The sequence below is a fragment of the Curcuma longa genome, chromosome 17, assembly GCF_044706935.1.
Source record: "Curcuma longa cultivar G26 ecotype Majalengka, Jawa Barat chromosome 17, ITB_CL_G26_1.1, whole genome shotgun sequence".
Classification (NCBI taxonomy): Eukaryota; Viridiplantae; Streptophyta; class Magnoliopsida; order Zingiberales; family Zingiberaceae; genus Curcuma; species Curcuma longa.
The window spans coordinates 1,865,596-1,883,211 of record NC_133877.1 but is presented as its reverse complement, the minus strand read 5'-3'; the positions used below and the strand labels follow the sequence as shown (position 1 = coordinate 1,883,211).

At 42.3% G+C, this 17,616-nt stretch overlaps 5 protein-coding genes across 5 annotated transcripts in view; 4 read left to right on the top strand and 1 right to left on the bottom strand.

Moving 5' to 3' along the window:
* The window catches only part of LOC141811398 (ATP-dependent zinc metalloprotease FTSH 12, chloroplastic), a gene marked incomplete in the record, with an annotated part of 16,072 nt that extends 8,679 nt beyond the window's left edge, over window positions 1-7,393 (top strand). Inside the window, 8 exon segments of the mRNA XM_074699448.1 lie at window positions 1,395-1,509; window positions 1,582-1,698; window positions 2,364-2,540; window positions 3,767-3,886; window positions 3,978-4,052; window positions 4,152-4,259; window positions 5,159-5,239; window positions 6,883-7,393. Coding sequence (XP_074555549.1) covers window positions 1,395-1,509; window positions 1,582-1,698; window positions 2,364-2,540; window positions 3,767-3,886; window positions 3,978-4,052; window positions 4,152-4,259; window positions 5,159-5,239; window positions 6,883-6,960 — 871 coding nt within the window.
* Window positions 7,394-7,989: 596 nt separating this feature from the next.
* Window positions 7,990-9,050, top strand: LOC141811994 (uncharacterized). The gene has a single exon (XM_074700078.1). The coding sequence runs from the start codon at window positions 7,990-7,992 to the stop codon at window positions 8,941-8,943; it is 954 nt and encodes a 317-aa protein (XP_074556179.1). The 3' UTR covers window positions 8,944-9,050.
* A 386-nt stretch (window positions 9,051-9,436) lies between these two features.
* Window positions 9,437-10,558, bottom strand: LOC141848237 (uncharacterized). Its single transcript, XM_074736296.1, has 3 exons — window positions 10,489-10,558; window positions 9,639-10,412; window positions 9,437-9,524 (listed from the first exon to the last, which is right to left on the bottom strand). Exons 1-3 carry the CDS (start codon window positions 10,556-10,558, stop codon window positions 9,493-9,495), a joined length of 876 nt encoding a protein of 291 aa, XP_074592397.1. The 3' UTR covers window positions 9,437-9,492.
* Window positions 10,559-12,425: 1,867 nt separating this feature from the next.
* Window positions 12,426-15,266, top strand: LOC141811968 (uncharacterized). Its single transcript, XM_074700049.1, has 6 exons — window positions 12,426-13,385; window positions 13,659-13,738; window positions 13,971-14,363; window positions 14,518-14,791; window positions 14,878-15,031; window positions 15,106-15,266. The coding sequence occupies exons 1-6, from the start codon at window positions 12,525-12,527 to the stop codon at window positions 15,114-15,116; spliced, it is 1,773 nt and encodes a 590-aa protein (XP_074556150.1). The 5' UTR covers window positions 12,426-12,524; the 3' UTR covers window positions 15,117-15,266.
* A 466-nt stretch (window positions 15,267-15,732) lies between these two features.
* Window positions 15,733-16,698, top strand: LOC141848420 (pentatricopeptide repeat-containing protein At5g46460, mitochondrial-like). The gene has a single exon (XM_074736448.1). It carries the CDS (start codon window positions 15,733-15,735, stop codon window positions 16,696-16,698), a length of 966 nt encoding a protein of 321 aa, XP_074592549.1.
* Window positions 16,699-17,616: the final 918 nt, after the last annotated feature.

Here is a 17,616-nt window from a genome sequence, read left to right as displayed (position 1 = left end):
TGAATGATTTTTTTTCTTAATGATGTTTGAATAAGCTGGCAGAGAAAAGTAGTTAGCAATATTCCATGATCCTAAGTTGTTTCCTCATGTTAGATCATAACACTTGAAAATTTGAATTTTAATTGATTGATCAACTATGAAAAGGCACTATGGGTTCATCCAAGGTTTAAAATATTGCTCTATCTAGCTTGTTTCCAGTTAGAAGTTGAGACATATCCCTTGAGATGATCACTCCAGCTGGGAACTCTATTGGAACTTCTCTCCAAAATGGAATGCTCCAACCAATCGCTGGTATGTGAGATGCTAGAACACTAGAATGATATTTTAAACCTTTGTCGAACCTAGATAAATAGAATTTTTAATTTAAAATTTATTGTTGAAACAAATCTAAGATGCAACACTTTGCAATGTAGGAAATCACCTCAAATATTTATATTTTGACAGAATGTTTAGACTTTAGATTACTGATCTCAGAATTGAGATGCAGGTCTTGAGCTGTGGGCCACCATAGGTTAGTCATCCAGGGGCTCCTGGAATGGTGTGTCCAGGTGCAGACATTGAGTCACAAATGAGAGAGGGTGGTCAAGGTGTTGGTGTCGTCAACCCTCAGTTGTCACTGCTATGATGGAGGTGGACACATCCTCTGCATGCAATGTGGGAGCTGATGAGGATCAGGTGGTGGTGCTGGCTTGCTGAGAGGTGACAGATCATGGATCATGGAGAAGGATTCACTACTGATTAGAGGGGGTTGTGGTTGCTGAAGGGTCACTGTTAGGCTCTTAGGCATGCAGCAGAGATCATAGGTTGGAAGGAGGTGGCTTGAGTGTTTGGCAAAAAGAACGAAAGTAGGGGAGAAGGCTAAAGTGGATGCTGAGAAAGTACCATAGCTCGTATATCAGCAACGTTAAAATCCAATTCGCCAAAACAAACTAAACAAAAAATAGTTAACTTTCAGTGAATTGGATCCCTTTCAAAAAACCCAAACAAATAAAAATAAACCAAATTAGGACGAAAATTATACCACACTCCTAACAAGCTTAACATCCTTCTGTTGAATAAGCCCGCATACTTTGAATTTAGGACGAAGCTTATGTTTGTTCTCACTTATCTTTCCTGCATTTAGTGTTCAAAAACTTGTTAGCCAGGATTTTGTTTTCCACTAGTACTTTTTTTTTTGTGCTGAGTTTCTTTGTTTTCATACATTCTACCTGGCTTAAATTTGATGCTAGTCATGATTTTGGTTGTTGCAAGTACTGCTTTTATTTTTTTTGTCGCAAAGTTTTATCCTGGGTAAAATAGGACATTGATTTTGTTTGTTTTCTATGTTTTTTCAACTAATCTTCTTGAATTTCTCTACATATCATCAATACAAATTTTTATGGCTTTCAGGTAAGAAAAGGTCACTCTATGATCACCCAGAAAGACATAATTGATGTGCTAGATAAACAATTGTTAGAGGGCATGGGAGTACTGCTAACTGAAGAGGAGCAACAAAAGTGCGAAGCTAGTGTATGTACTTGTATTTCTTAAAGTTTGACTGTTAATTATTTGTCTGTTTGGTCATTTACCTTATTGTGATAGGTCTCCGTTGAGACAAGGAGGCTTCTAGCTGTGCATGAAGCTGGTCATATATTGCTAGCTCATTTGTTCCCTCGCTTTGATTGGCATGCATTCTCTCAGTTACTTCCTGGTGGTGAGGTATGCATATTGGCTATTAATTTTGGTCAATAATTTAGGTATTTTTGATTTATTACGCAACCAGAATAGATGAAGATATCATTGATGATTAAAATGTAGTAGTTTTTGAAGTTTCTGCAACTCACATGACCTTATTAAAATACAAATTCTATAACACAGTTAGTCATTCTTTACTAATCTGAGTGTTGGGCAATCAATAAACAACAAATTAAAATGTTGAGATAGCAGATGGAAATATTATGATAAATATGTGAAGTTATTGAGCTAGTAAAATAAATATGCAATTATTCATGAGCAATTACGTTTAGCTTTGAATGACAGATAATTAAGTGATATAAACTATAAAGTAATTTAGTTGTTTTTTTCATAGAAAATGTTAAATTTCATAGTTTGACAAATTGAATCAATTAGAGATGAGAATGTAAGAGAAATAAAAGAAAGTTTACTCAACATAGTTAAAATATATTTGATGGCCTAATTATGGCCTTAAAAAAGTGCTTGATGAAAAAATGAGGTCTATGTAATGGACCCAAATATCTGGCACTCACGACAAGTCATTCTTGTTATGATCATTGTAATTATTTACTAGAATTGTGATTATTATATCATGTCCAACTATTTTGTTGTGAAGGTTTTGTCTCCTCATTAATCCCCTCTGTTACCAGGAGACTGCACTATCTGTATTTTATCCTAGAGAAGAGATGGTAGATCAAGGATATACTACGTTTGGGTATATGAAGATGCAAATGGTAGTTGCACATGGAGGGCGGTGTGCTGAGCAAATTGTTTTTGGAGATGACTTCACTGATGGAGGAAGGGATGACCTTGAAAAAATAACCAGAGTATGGAAAATTGTCTTTCATTCTAGAAACTATAATTCTTTATGTTTTCTGATTCTGTGTACTATTATTCTAGAATTGTAGGAAAGTTTTGGTAGAACTCCAATTTAACTTTTGGTCCTTTTCCTAGTTTGATATTTGATTTATTTTCTAGATTGAATTCTTGTAGGTATAGAATTATCTCTTTTCTTGAATGTAGTTTAATTTTATTGGGGTTGTCCTTTCAGGTATGGAGTTACCTCTTTTCTTGAAAGAAGTTTATTTCCAATTTTATTTGGTGGAGTCCTCAAAAACCAAAAGAACCTCAATTCCTCTCTTGCGTAGCAATCTTTGGCATAATAATATTCCTCATTTATGAATTTTCATTTTCTATAAGAGTCATTGTTGTTTATCTCGCATCAGTTGGTACCTATTCTTGTTGTGAGGTTTGATCTGCTTCTGTGCTACATCAAAACATTACTACTACAAGAATAAGCTGTAATGTTCCCCTTAGTAGAATGCAATTCAATTTGTGTTTGATTTAGGCCCTATTGCTTAAAAAGGAGAGAAACAACTAGGAAAAGAAATCATACTAAAAGAATTGAAAAATGTTTTCTGTCCAATTGTTTCTTGGAGCAAAGAAAAGACAGATGGAAACTTAATTTTCATAATTTTATTTGTTAAAAACATCAAAAAATTAAAAATAAATTTGTAAAGAAAAAACATTTTAAAAATTTTAAAGTAGGATTTGAGTTCCATTGCATGCGAAAGAGTTTTCCACCTAAATCAGACACAAGCAACATAGAGGAAAATTGTAGAAATTTTTTCCAGTCTTTTCCTTTTCCCTTATTTTTCCACTGAAGGGAATGTGATAATTTTTCTATTAGATTGTTCTCATATGGGTTTCCTTGCTTTGTAAAAAAGACACCCTTTAGATAAAATAAATAATGTAGATGGATTCAACTGTTTGAGATCTTTCTCAACTTACTATGGGTCTGGTATAAATTGGAGTGATGAAATTGCCCATTAGGAAGTTGAAGGAGAATATTCAATTTGTCTTTTGATGGTATAGATAGGCAAGAGTATTTCTACACAGGATGGTCAGCATTTCTTTATTGCTTGGGACACTGCATTTGTTTGATATTTTGATGTTATCTTCTTTCTATTTGGGATATGTATTACTTGTTATTTTAGGTTCTCTTGCTATACCTTATGCTTTCCTTCATGGCCATAACAAATTTTTATCACAGATTGCTAGAGAAATGGTGATCAGCCCTAGAAATTCAAGATTGGGTCTGACCACCCTTGTCAAGAACGTTGGATTCAGAGATCGTCCAGATAATCCAGATAGTGAATTAATTAATTATAAGGTGCTTAAATTTGACTCTTGTATTCTAAATTTTGGCTTTAATCTTTGGGTAATCTGGCTATGTCTTTGTTAATGTGTCTTCATGATTTTAGTGGGATGATCCTTATGTAATACCTGCTGACATGACTCCTGAGCTGTCTGAACTCTTCACTCGAGAGCTTACAAGAGTAATAGTTTTTTTTTCCTTTGCATTTAAAAATAGTGCAGTGATTCTAAATTAATCTGACAGTTTCCTAAAGCTTTGAAGTTTAACTTTCTTTACACAGTATATAGAAGAAACACAAGAGCTTGCCATGAAAGGTTTATTGCAGAATAGACATATACTGGATGCAATCGCCAGTGAACTCTTTGAAAAGTCAAGGATAACAGGACTGGTATAAGAGATTCTGAAAAAAAAGTGTACTTTATTTAGAATTTTGGTCTTCCTCGATGACATGAATAAATTCACTATGCATTCTTCACCTTGTTTTTCTATTGAAAGCATATCTTTTTGGGGAATGTTTTATGTTTCTTCAAGCTCAATAAACAGCTTAGATCATCAGGAAAGCTGTGAATTCTTTTAAGTGAACACTCAGTAGATGCTAGATGAAACACTGCAGATGTGAGAGGGATGATGAATCAAGAAAGAATGACAGCGGCTATGACTACATAATGATATGGCTGATTGAGGTAGGAAGGATGCATATGTGAGTGAATAAACAAGGGGGATGTGAATATGAGCAACGATGCAATGAAAGGATGCACAGTAGGGATGGAGGACAAGTTTTGTTGGGAAAGGAAGGTGGGTGGTGGTGAAGGGTGGGGGGGGGGGGGGGGGGGGGGGGGGGGGGGTGCATCTCTAATGCCAAATTAAAGATTAGGTTGAAATGTTGATAATTTACTCTTGAGATATTAATCTAAGACTATATAGAGTTAAGGTCTAACAATAAATAACAGTAAATAGAGATATTAGAGTAAACCCTTTATTTCTAACACAGTTCATTGTACTCCCATTGAATTTATATTACTTGTCAGGGACATCTTCTTTTGTTTATTTGTTTACTAGTTGAAACCCAGCAATTTCCTTTCTAGTACCGCTGCGGTGCAATATTTACTTGATGTTTACAGAAAACTGTCTTATAACAATAACTTTAATTAAGTACACATCTATTGTATCATTGGTTTCAGATGGTTTTCCTTATCTCATGTTTCTTGCCTTTTTTTCTTAAAGAAAACAAAAAAATTCTTATCAAAGAGTTCGGTAAGATATTATTTAATTCATGTCTCTCTCCAGGAAGTGGACGACAGAATTAAGCAAATGTCTCCAATAATGTTTGAAGATCTGGCAAAACCTTTTAAGGTTAACTTGGAGCAGGTATTATTCTGCTGCTTCTCTGATAAGACTTATTACTGATCAAAATGTGTCATAGGCTGCATTTCATGTGACATTCAATCTGTATTTGATATTTCTTGATTATTTTGTTGAATCACATTCAACAGCAGATGGCAAACTTACTCTTCTGTTATTATGCTTTTAGTCAATTAGTTTCGGATCTACTGTTGTTGAAATTCTTCACCTTCCCTTCCTGGAGTACAATTGAAAAGGATGGTTTTGTTGCATTTTCTCTTTCACAATTTATGAATTAGAAAAAAATCTGATTGAACAATTAGGTCAAATTGTTGTTCGGTCCCTATAACAATCATGCCCTTATTAAGGATGTCAAATTTGCATGAATATTGTGATTAATTGTGGTGATTTTTCTTAAAACTTAAGGTTTGTTAAAATTATAAAATATACAAATCAAATTTACCTCCTTAGACTTTTTTAGTAATGTAATATCTTATTTAACAACCTAACATGACTACTGATCAAGATGTATACAAAAAAAAAATCTTTTCTCACTTTCATCAAATTACAAACTATGGACTATATCGTTTCATTTAGAATTGAAATGAAATGGACAATGGAACATTTTGTTGAGTATTTTGGCCGTTGATGCATCAGAATGATAACTTTTCAACTCAGTTAACAAAAATCTCAAAGTGCAATGTCTTTACTTATCCCACTCCCACAATGGTGTCTGACTGGGTCTTCCTTTAGGATACAACAACAACCAAGCCTTAGGGGTCTTCCTTTATACTTTAGATAATCACAATTCTTTTAAATTCTGATTCATAAAATATAATTACCATTTTACATTTTAATCATATCATCTCATACAATAAGAATTGTGATTCATATAAATAATTCTCCTACTTGTTTAGCTTTGCAATATAAAATAATATTCCTATCGGTTTAAAATTTTGAAACCTTTCAATCATGTTCTAGTGGACCTAACTAAAAATTATATCTTTATATTCATTCTCTAACATAATTCATTCAAGTTCTTGAAACAATCAAATGTTCCACGATCAAGGATGTGTGAGACTTCTTGTATTTGAGTTGGCCTTATGGGTAATCTTAGAAGGAGAGGCTCTTATTCTTCAAAGAGAATGATTTTTTTTTTTTTAATTTGGAACTGCTATTTCTTTGCAAGCTCCTACCTCTTTATTGTTTTTTTAATTATTTCTCATACTTCATTTGTTGGAGGAATTGAGTTGTTAGATGTAATTCTTGACTTTTTTTTTCTAATAGTGTGGGTGTGGTAAGACATGTAATATGCTTCTTCAATGACCGAGCAACAGATGCTTTCTCAACAACAAATACCACGGTGCATATTTACCCAAAATGTGAACCATTGAAACTATAAACCTGCTAGCTAGAACTATTTTCCTTATCTGGAGTGTTCTCTATCGGAATTATCTCCAGGCATGCTTGACAATCCAACTTGTTATGCTCATCTATTTACTTTTATCTTAGTAGTAGTTTTATTCTTTGCATAGGAAACCCTCATCAAGGCGATGTTTGTTAATTTACACTAGGAATTAGGAGACTGTTTTAGCCAACTAGAGGCTAGGGCTTTCTAGCATTCCCTTGGGCAAAGTTCCATTATATGATTCTTTTGTTTTCTCCTTCAGGACGGACCATTCCCAGTAAACAAACAGTTGAATTATCAACCCCCAGTCATCTATCCTGCTCCTCTCCACCGTTGCTGAATCCAGGAAGTAAACTGGTGCCTTCTTCTCCATGTGCATTCCTAAATGCTCCGCGACAGACATGTTGGAGAATCTGCCGATTCTTCACCAAAATTCAACAGCTTGTGACCACCACCTTGTTGTACAACAGACGACTTCATGAAGTCGTCTGAAGTTGGCCATTTTGTTTCTCCAGTTTCACATGTTGTAAATTGGAGATCACTCAATTGTGGGGTTTTGTATACTCGACTGCAGCGACTACATGACCTTGGGCTCACAGCAACTTCCATTCCATTGGCGCATGGCTTGTAATCTCAAAATCTTCCAGTAATTTTTAATTATTCTTAAATAATTTATTCAATTTTGGTGTGATACATTAATGCTCATTCTGTGCATGTGTACTTGTGTAGAGATTACTGATGAAAAGAAAATCTACGCAGAGAATTCTTTTTTGTATGAAGTTATTCATATCTACGGCATGGGGCTTTATCTAATTCTTTGTCATTTGTGGGGGAGGGATTTATTAAATTATTGTTTATAATTCTTCTCCATTTTGCTTAGGTATTAGAACGTCATGTCTAATTGAAATGAAAATAATATTTAGAAAATAAAAATGGTTGATGTGAAGGGAGAATTGAATATAGAAATAAAAATGATGGGGTTTAGGATTTAAGGCGTTGGCGGTTGGGCGCGGAGTTAAAATATTATCAATGCAATGAATAACTACATTATCTTTTTTTTTCTCTCTTTCAAAAAAAAATAAAATATTATTCCTCCTATTACAACAACACTCGACTGGAAGCTTCCATTCTTCATTGACTTTAAGTAATTAATTTTAATTCCTCCTACCTAAAGACTAAAATAAAAGAAGTGACATTCCATCTTCTTCATGCAGACATATAATATATTGCATTGTCATTGGGCTTTTGTTCGGCCCACCAGAGCCCATTATTTAGTCGTCGTCATCCCTCACTCCATGATACGCGTTGACACACCAAAAGCCTCCGACGGCGGCGGTGGCAGCAGCAGCAGAAGAGGAAGAGGGAGACAATGGGCCTGGAGCCGGAGGAGCTGCGAGCGATGTCGGCGATGGACGTGGTACGGGAGGCGGTGGCGATCCGGCACGGCGCGAGGCAGACCTTCGCTCTCATCACCCTCGCCTTGGTCTTCCCTCTTTCCATCGCGGTCCTCGCTCACAGCCTCTTCACCCACCCGATCCTCCTCCACGTCCAGAAAAACGACGCCTCCACCTCCCAGTGGCTCATCCTCTTCCTCTACCAGTTCGCCTACCTCCTCTTCCTCTTCACCTTCTCCCTCCTCTGCACCGCTGCGGTAGTCTTCACCGTCGCCTCCATCTACGCCGCCAAGCCCGTTTCCTTCGCCTCCTCCCTCGCCGCCACCCGCCCGATCTTTTCCCGCCTCTTCCGCACCTTCCTCTGGGTCGCCCTCCTTATGCTCCTTTACAACCTGGCCTACGCCATCGCCATCCTCCTCCTCGTCGGTCCGCTCCACGGCCCGCTCTCTCCGCTCTTCCTCCTCCTTTCCGCCGTCGTCGCCTTCTCCGTCCACGTCTACATCTCCGCTCTCTGGCACCTCGCCAGCGTCGTCTCCGTCCTCGAGCCGCTCTGCGGCCTCGCCGCCATGGCTAAAAGCCGCGACCTCCTTCGCGGCCGCGGCCGCATGGCTGCCACCCTCGTGGCGACCTACCTCGGTGCTTGCGCCGTCATAGGCGCCTTCTTCCGAGCTTTAGTCGTCAAGGGGCCTCACGAGGAGGGCAGTCTCGGCGTGACTAGCGTCCCCGCCAGAGTCCTAACCGGCTACGCTCTCGTAACGTTGCAAGTCGTGGTCAACCTCGTCGGCCTGCTAGCGCAGAGCGTCTTCTACTACGTCTGCAAGAGCCACCACCACCAGCAAATCGACAAGAGGGCGCTGTACGACCACCTAGGCGGCTATCTCGGCGAGTACATTCCGCTCAGCAGCTCCATTCAGATGGAAAATTTATGAATGAAGCTTGAATTGCACGCGCAAACAATTTCTCTTTGTTCTTGCCATTTCCTTCGTCTCTGTTGCTCTTCTCTTACACTTTTTCAACGTGCATGCTTGTTTCCTTATTACTCGTGGAAGTGTTAATATATCTGATTCATCTGTTGACATATTGCAATTGGTGTATCTGATGTTCATATTACTAAAATATCTTGACCAAAGAGTGTTCCTTACGACGGACCTTGGTTGATAACGATTTGTTTGGAGCTATGCTCCATTAGGTGTAATTTCTCTTCCTCTATAAATTCGATATCTCACTGTTAGTTGAAATGATTACACACCAATAACTATATTCTTGCATCTTCTCCAATTTAAAACCCTGTTAATCTAAAAGCAAACGATGAATGCCCGATTTCATTCGAGGTATTCATGGTGCAGGTCGCATAAAGATGAATCGGAAAACTTTTTACGTTGCTGACAAATTAGCCGTGTGAAAGAAATTTGTAGAACTTGACTGCTCATCGTCGTTGGCCTTCCCTGGAATTTTTCTTTGCCGCAGTGTTGAGTCATTCAATAAATGATGAAATGGCAGCCATCGTAACCTGCAGAAAAGGACACAAAAGATCTTAGTGTAGATCTTCAAACTGTTAAGATGAACAGTTTGTATATTAATGACTTATTTGTTTTGTGTTTTTTATGAAGAATTAATTACTGACTTGGATCTTTGGTGATCATCATGGCGGTTCCGCCGAAGTCGCATGTTCCTCCGGCGACCTTGGTCCGCTGCCAGAAGCTATTGAAGGCGAAGGAGGCGTGGCCTATCATCGTGTTGGGCTCGAAGCACGGCCCGCTGGGCTGGATCGAGTCGCAGTCTGCTCCCGAGCCACACGCGTAATTCATCGCCTCTTCGATGATGGGGTCCGGCACGGTCGGCTTCGCCACGCACCACCGCCCGAGCTCGCTCGCCGGAGGCGGGGTCACCGGCGACGGATACACAACCGGAGGCAAGAAAATTGGCGTCCCGGGAACGAACTCCGGCGGGCTCGGGAAAACGTAGCTCGGTGACTGCGGCGACGGTACGAACCCCGGTGTGCCAGGCACGACATAACTCGGCGGCGGCGGGCTCGGCACAAAACCCGTCGGGCTGGGGAAGACAATTGGCGGGTTGGGCTCGTACGCAGGTGGCCTCGGGTTTGGAACGTCTTCCGGTGGGCTCGGCACGGGAAATTCCGGCGGGTTGGTGAACTCCGGCGGCGGGGAAGGGAGGTAAGGAATTGTGCTCGGCGGCAGCGGAGTGAGCGGCGGGTATATACAAAAGGGAGGGTAGTCTCGTGTGGAAGACGAAGCAGGGCCCGTGGCCTCCCCGTAAGGAGGCAGCGAGAACGGCGAACCCACGTAATCGTACGGATCAGATGTCTCATACTTCGTCTCTAAATGGCTCACTGCCTTCGCCTTGTACTGCTCGCCATTGTGTCTCAAGCTTCTACTCTCTGCCCGACAACAACAATTCGTGGGGAAGAAAACAACAATAAAAATGCAAAATTTTTAGGGTTCAGATAGACTCACCAGCTATCTCGACGAGAAGGAGAAGAAGAAGGCAAACGAGACCAGTACTGAATTGCCTCCATGACTCCATAGAAAGGCTCTGCACGTATGTCAGACATCGCAGTGACAGTGAGGTATAGTTATAGTGGGGGCGTGTGTCACTGCGTATGAGAGGAGAAGCCGGCAAAAAAGTGGAGGAACCAAGAGCTTTAGGGTTTGTCGCTAGCTGCTGCTGCTTGCTTTGCTCATCCTGTGAAACAGAAATAAAGAAATGGTTGGCTAAGTGAAGGCGACGAAGCAAACAGCTGCTGCTTTTCCTTGTTTCTTCTGGTCTAGTTTTAGTATATGTTCTTGCTTGTGGACAGAGAGAATGGAAGGACAAATCAAATCAGGAGTACTACTTTATTTTTTGCCATTGTCTTTTACTTGTTGCTTCTCGATTCAAATGTCTCCATTCTTTCTTCATGTTGGTTGGGATTTGGGAAAGGAAGACCAAAGCCATGTTATTTGTTCTTTTCCTAGTCTACGTGGAGGCTTCAATTGTCAATATCAACTTTTACTCCTTCCTAGTGCTGCAATAATAAAATATGTCTGAATCATTATCCTTAAATTTTGATAAATTATATCAAACTTGAAGATTTAGAAAAAGATTCTAAATTTAGAAGAGCATCTAGACACGTCATCGGATATTCCTCGTCGTCAACGTGGAATAGGAAGATGGGTTGGGTGCGACAAGACCTTCAGGATCTGCGAACACAGCAAGCGTGAGTAGGAAGGCTAGGGGGTGCTCCATGTGGTGGCGCAATCCCTCCGACGCTCAAGTTAAGAACAACGAGAGGAAGGAGAAGATGAGCAGTAAAGATTTGAGCGTCGAAAAGAGTAGAAGAAGAAGAAGTTACCTGCTGAGGAGGGAGTGGTTGTTTTAAGGGGAATGAGCGTGTATACCTGTCACGTCATCATTTAAGGAATATCCTCAAGATTAATGAGGTGTCAGGAACAATCAAGTTCCTTGTCCCCATCGCCGATAAGGAGCCATCTTATAATGGCCCGTGTGAGTGTCAGTGACGGTAATTAATGGAGGTGTGGACTTGTTAGGATAACAATTAAATAAGATGAAAATATCAGGGCACTGTAATACGTTTCATCGCGGCTCGACAAGCGATCTGAAGGGTGAGGGCGGTGGCTGGGCGATCCGAGTATATCATATAGCCGAATGGGGGTGTGGAAATATCCGGCTATATGGGCGATTCTATCCAATGGGCGATTTGGCCACTAATGGGCGATTCAATTTCTCGAGTTTGACTAAACTACCTCCAGTTCGCAGCTGCAAAATCAGTTATGCTTGAATTTTTTATTCATTATTATCAAACTTGAAGATTATTAACAAGAACATAAGTCATTTATCAGTCTATTTACTAACCGCAGTAATCAGCGGGACACTAATTCTATTAACAGCTAGATTTTGTTCGTAGATTTAAAAGGAATATAAGGACGCGTTTTACTTTTTATATGTATCCAATTAAATTCTGCGGACACTGGACAGTCAACTGCAGCTGTGGGCGTTGAATTGGCGTGCCACGGCGTTGACCGTCGAGTCTAATAATGCAAACCGGGCCGTCAATCCCATCGGTCGATCCCGAACCGACCGGGCAACGATTTAGATGGCTCTCCGCGCGATGCTCCCGGGCGTAACAGCCGCCTCGGCCGTTCCTCCTCCTCCTCTCCGCCGCCCAAAATTTTCAAGTTTCAAATCTCTCCATTAATCCCGACACTCCTCCTCCGCCAATAACAGCTCCCTCTTACTAGATTCTCGTCGCGCAGTTACTTCTTTCCTAAACGAAAGCAAAACCCGCTCCAGAAGCACCAGCCGTCCCTTCCATAACAGCAAACAACGGCAATCCTGCAGCGGAACTGCTCCGCCTCAGAATAGAACGCCGGGCGGCTTCCCGGTTCTTATTATTATAGGTGGATCAGCGCTTGCAATCTCGTATGTTCCTTCCCCGTCTCCGGTGGTTTCATTTGAATCCTTAAGGTTTTGTAGCCATTACGCTCTCATCATGACCTCCTCCGTGGCCCGGATGCCGGTCTCCGGTAAGTGGATCGAACCAGTCCGAGTCTCTGGCTCCGCCGCCCTTGGCCGCTGCTCCTTCAACTCTTCTCACCTCAGCAAGATCGTCGTCCCTCAGCGGAAAACCACAGATGTGCATTCCCCCTCCTCCTCCTCCTCCTCCTCCTCCTCCCGGTCTGAGGAGGAGGTGGGATCGCCGGGGATTCTAGAACGGTGGGCGTCGTTGCAAGCGCGAGAGCTGGCCAGGACCCTCGACCGGCAGGCCCGCGAGGATGAAATTTCGGCGTTGGCCACCGCCGCTCCGCCTGTCTCCGCCCGCGCCCAATCCTTTCTCCGCGAGGCTTCTGATTCTTCTTCGGTCGGCACTGCTGCAGTCGCTGCTGTTGACCTTCCTAGCAGCGTCCGGGCGTCGTCGCTGATACAGATGTGGAGGGATTTGGAGGCCGACGCGGGGTTCAGTCCCAAGAACAGACCGGAGAACAGCAGCAGCAACGCCGATAATGCCACCCCCGCTGCTACTTCCTCGTCATCGGATGAGCTTTCCAGCGATTACTCTGGGGACTCGGATTCTGACATCGCAGCCATGAATTGTTCTTTATTGAGGGAGAAGAAGGGTCGGGTGGAGAACATCGTGAGGATGCTGAGTGCTGGCAACAGGACACGCGCCGCCGCCTCGTCAATGAATTCCAAGAACAAGCAATCTCCCCGACAAAAACTGGAGGCGATGGCAGATAAGACCTCAAGTGATCGGCAATTCATTGAAGATTTTGTTGCAAGAATGGAACAGGAAAGGCGGAGCGAGCTTGTAGCATTGAATGAGCATCGTTGCGTCTCTCAGTTCCAACATCAGGTAATCTGCAACTGAAAAACCAACGATTCATTCTTGATCTTAATCTCATCCTGAAAGAAGAAAACGTTAGGAAATGCATTTTTTATTTCTAAACTGTGTTTCTGCATTAGAACACTACAAATTCTCATTGGTTTCTGACATCGGGTTAAGAATCAAATGAAATAGTATTTGTTGAGAGTGTGATGTTGAATGTACACTCTGTCAGTATGAATATACATTAAAGAACTTATTGACTAATAATTGACATATTTTTCTTTATGTTCATCTTTGTAGCCAATATATGGTCTCACGAAACATTCAACACCAAAGGAGTCTGATGAGTTGCATAGACGAACAGCAATCGCGCATCCCAGGTAAAAACAAGAATGCTACATTTGATAAGTGTTGTACTTACATGGATGTTGAAACCACCTCTTGTGTTGTTTGAAAACAAATACTGTTTTTAATTTGCCATGAATTGTGATACTGAGGTTCCAAGCAATCAGATTGTTTCTTTGTAGTTGTGAGTTTTGAACAAGTTCTATAACCTTCATTTACCTAAATTCTCTGTTTCAATCTAAGTCCTGCTTAATCATTTTGTGGTAGGAGGAAGCAATTTGTTGAGAAAAAGTGCAGTGTTCAGGTTGAATTTCCTGTGGATGCTGAAGATTCAAACTATGGACATTTTGATAGTCAGTTTACTGCTAAGAGATATGATTCAGAAAGTTCTTATCGTAACACAAACTCATCGTGGGATGAAGGAAACTTGTGGATGAGTAACCTTGATTTGCAAAGTATGGCAGACTTGTTTCCTTCAAATGGTTCGGTCGGTGAGGTGATTACCGAGGAAGGACAATCATACTCGCAGCAAAATGTTAGTAGATGGATACATCAACCTTCCAGTTCATGGAGACAATTGTCAGTCAGAAGGCAACCAATGTGCATTGGATTCTTTCAGAAATTTGCTGATAATGTTGAGATCATGGAGCTTTATGAAAGGTAAATCTTGTTTCTATTTGTTTATAACATAAAGTCGATGCTTTCTCCTTGTGTGTGTGTGTGTGTGTCCTGATGAATTTGTTGGCATTGAGTACTTTAATTCTAGAGTTTTGAACATTTTGCTTAATCATCTCTTGTTCATTTTTTTCTTCAGGAGAAGAGTCTCGACTTCCCTTGATAGCGATTTCTGCAACAAGTTAAACACAGTGGTCTTATCATTGTTAGACAGACAAAGGGAATGCTGTTTCGATGAAGACCTAACTGTAAATGATGAAGACCATCCATTCTGGCAACAAAACGATGAGTATCACAATAGTTCTAAGCATGTTGTTGATATCCCATCATCATCTGTAACTCCACAAAACCACACCATGTGCCACTCAGAGCATCAGAAACATGCTTCATCTCCTAGCCAATCATCTAAAAAAGTATCGACAAGTTCGATTTTCTTCTTTGGATTCTCTAGAGAACAAAGTTTGATGATGCAATGACATATTTGTTTGCAACATGGCAGGATGCAGAATTCATGCGTGAACTGAGAAGTGGCATGACTCAGATCCACGAAGAACTTCATGAACTTCGCAAGTTAGTCAAGAGTTGCATGGAGAAGCAAGCTGAATTACACGACTCTATCAAACAAGATATTTTACAAGTGATTAGACAATCAAGTGAGTGTTTCTTATTCTACTGGAATCAGTTCTGAATTTGTTCTCTGACCACTATTTTTACCACTTTTGATCAGTTATAATATAGGTCCGGCTGAGACAATCTTAAATGGTTCATCCATACCGATATGAATAAGAGGCAGATGTTGTACCTGCTTCGATACACAAGCCCACCCATATTGTTATATAGGTATGTATATTTTCCATTGCAGTTGAGCTATCGATGAGCCATCTTGATTACAAACTAATGTTGTTATCTTCAGGTGTGAGCGTGTGTGCCTGTGTTAAGTGTGCTGCAACGAGGCAGTAGAAGATGCCCAATTTGTAGCATATTTTATTCCTAGCCCAGATTGATGGAGTAGTAATAGCTTGAAGATATATAAGAGACTATAAACACTTCATGGTGGAAGTGATTTGTTCCATTTCATAGAATAGCAAACCCTTATTAGAGAGAAATTCCATCAAATAGCATTAGGATTTAGATTAGATATCTAGTTGATAGTGTATATAATTGTCCTTGGACGACAAACTGTATTGTTAATAAGAAAGTTTTCTTAATCAAAGGATGTGGGTTGACCGTTACGTGCACCTCGGGATAGTCAATGAGATTAATTGAAAATTATCTTAATAAAAAAGTTTTCTTATCCTTTTTGGTGTAAAAGAAAATATATACTGAAGTTGTACAACGGAAGAGTAGAAGAGCTATGGCCTTTGCAGCTGCGCAGGGAATCATCCCTTCGTACGCCGCCGCTCTGGACGCCTTCTCCGCAGACCGTAACCTCCCCGCCCTCCGTCGCGTCCACTCTCGCCTCCTCGTCCTTGGTCTCGCCCGCCACCGCTTCCTCGGCTCCAAGCTCTGCGCCGCCTACGCCTGCTGCTCCCGCCTCGCCGACGCCCGCCGCCTCCTCCGCCTCTGCCCTCGCCCCTCTACCTTCCTCTTCAACTCCCTCCTCCGCGCCGAGACCCCACGCACCGCCCTCCTCCTTTTCCGGTATATGATCTCCCACCGCTCCCCTTCCCCGGACGGCGCCTCCTTCGCCTCCGCCCTCCGCCACACCGCCGCCCTCCCTTCCCTCCGCCTTGGATGCACCATTCATGCCGTCGCTATAACCGCCGGGATCCTCTTGGACCCTGACCCCCTCGTTCGCAACTCACTCATCACCATGTATTCCAAATGCGGCGATCTCGCTTCCGCCCGCAGAGTGTTCGACCGAATGTCTCGTAGGAGCGTCGCCTCGTGGACCGCCATGATCTCTCTGTGCGGCGCCCACGGGCGGGCGCCAGACGCGGTGGCTCTGTTCGGGAGGATGGTGGAGGAGATAGGGGAAGCAGGGTTGGACGGACCAGCAATGACGGCGGTGCTTGCGGCATGCGCGAAAGGCGGGCCGGCGGAGGCGGAGTTTGGGCGGCGGGTGTTCGAGATGATGAAGGACGGACGGATGGGCGGGGTGCTGCCGGGGGTGGAGCATTACACGTGCATGGTGGATCTGGTTGGGCGGGCAGGGCGCGTGGAGGAAGCGGAGGCTTTGATCGAGGAGATGGACGGGGAGCCCGACGAGGCGATGTGGGCTGCTCTCCTCGGCGTTTGTCGAGAGCATGGCCGGCTCGACGTGGCGGAGCGGGTGGCCGACCACGTCTACGGTGACTTCAGATCAGTCAGTCCCATTTGACCGGCATGAAAACTGCAACTGCAATGATTCTTCTTCCCATTATGATTATCTCTGTCGTCCTTGCCGAGGCAAGGAATATCTTACAGGTCCGTCTACCGGGACCGCTCGGTATTTGCTACAGGTTCGCGGTGAGGAGCTGTTGCTGAACGTTACCCATGTTTATCCATGAAGTCATGGTGAGCCCACTGCCTGATCAAAATCTGACGTCGAACGACACGCCCACAAGCGACGCGTCAAATGCGCTCATTCTAGCGGTCGGTGGTGATCGGTCTGGTGTTTCCGATTGACGCGTCGCTTGTCGGCGTGTCGTTCGACGTCAGATTTTGATCGGAAACCGACAGTGGGCTCACCATGACTTCATGGATAAACATGGGTAGCGTTCCAGCAACAACTCCTCACCGCGAACCTGCAGCAAATACTGGGCGGTCCCGGTAGACGGACCTGGAAGATATTCCTTGCCTCGGCAAGGACGACAGAGATGATCATAATGAGAAGAAGAATCATTGCAGTTGCAGTTTTCATGTTGGAGATGAGAAGAAGAATCATTGCAGTTGTAAGATATTTATTTATTTTTTAAAAAATAAATTAAATTTGGCACCTGAGTTGATGTAACCAAGAATAAAAGATCTTGGCTATGCTGATATTTAAAAAGCCTGGACTTGCATTTGAGTTGATGAGAATGGAAGTGACGACATGTTCTTTGATATTGAAGGGGCCTGGATTCAATGAAAAGCTCCACCTTGTGCCCGGGATTCTCACTGATTTATTTGGAAAAAACTTGGCTAACAGATCCCCTGCAATGAGCAGCATGATGATGATACAAATGGTTGATATGTAGATCGCCTGCTTTCGAAAAATGCCAATTCTGACCAACACCGTCTGTAGGATGCAGAGTGGAATGCCGACGAGCCATGTGCG

Bases quoted from the DNA above. Each gene is read 5' to 3' on its own strand.
- LOC141811968 (XM_074700049.1), top strand. From the start codon at position 12,525: ATGACCTCCTCCGTGGCCCGGATGCCGGTCTCCGGTAAGTGGATCGAA. The intron at 13,739-13,970 runs GTAAAAACAAGA...ATTTTGTGGTAG, and splicing joins ACAGCAATCGCGCATCCCAG to GAGGAAGCAATTTGTTGAGA. The intron at 14,792-14,877 runs GTATCGACAAGT...GCAACATGGCAG, and splicing joins CTAGCCAATCATCTAAAAAA to GATGCAGAATTCATGCGTGA.
- LOC141848420 (XM_074736448.1), top strand. From the start codon at position 15,733: ATGGCCTTTGCAGCTGCGCAGGGAATCATCCCTTCGTACGCCGCCGCT.
- LOC141848237 (XM_074736296.1), bottom strand. From the start codon at position 10,558: ATGGAGTCATGGAGGCAATTCAGTACTGGTCTCGTTTGCCTTCTTCTT. The intron at 10,413-10,488 runs GTGAGTCTATCT...GTTGTCGGGCAG, and splicing joins CCTTCTCGTCGAGATAGCTG to AGAGTAGAAGCTTGAGACAC. The intron at 9,525-9,638 runs GTCAGTAATTAA...CCTTTTCTGCAG, and splicing joins GATGATCACCAAAGATCCAA to GTTACGATGGCTGCCATTTC.
- LOC141811994 (XM_074700078.1), top strand. From the start codon at position 7,990: ATGGGCCTGGAGCCGGAGGAGCTGCGAGCGATGTCGGCGATGGACGTG.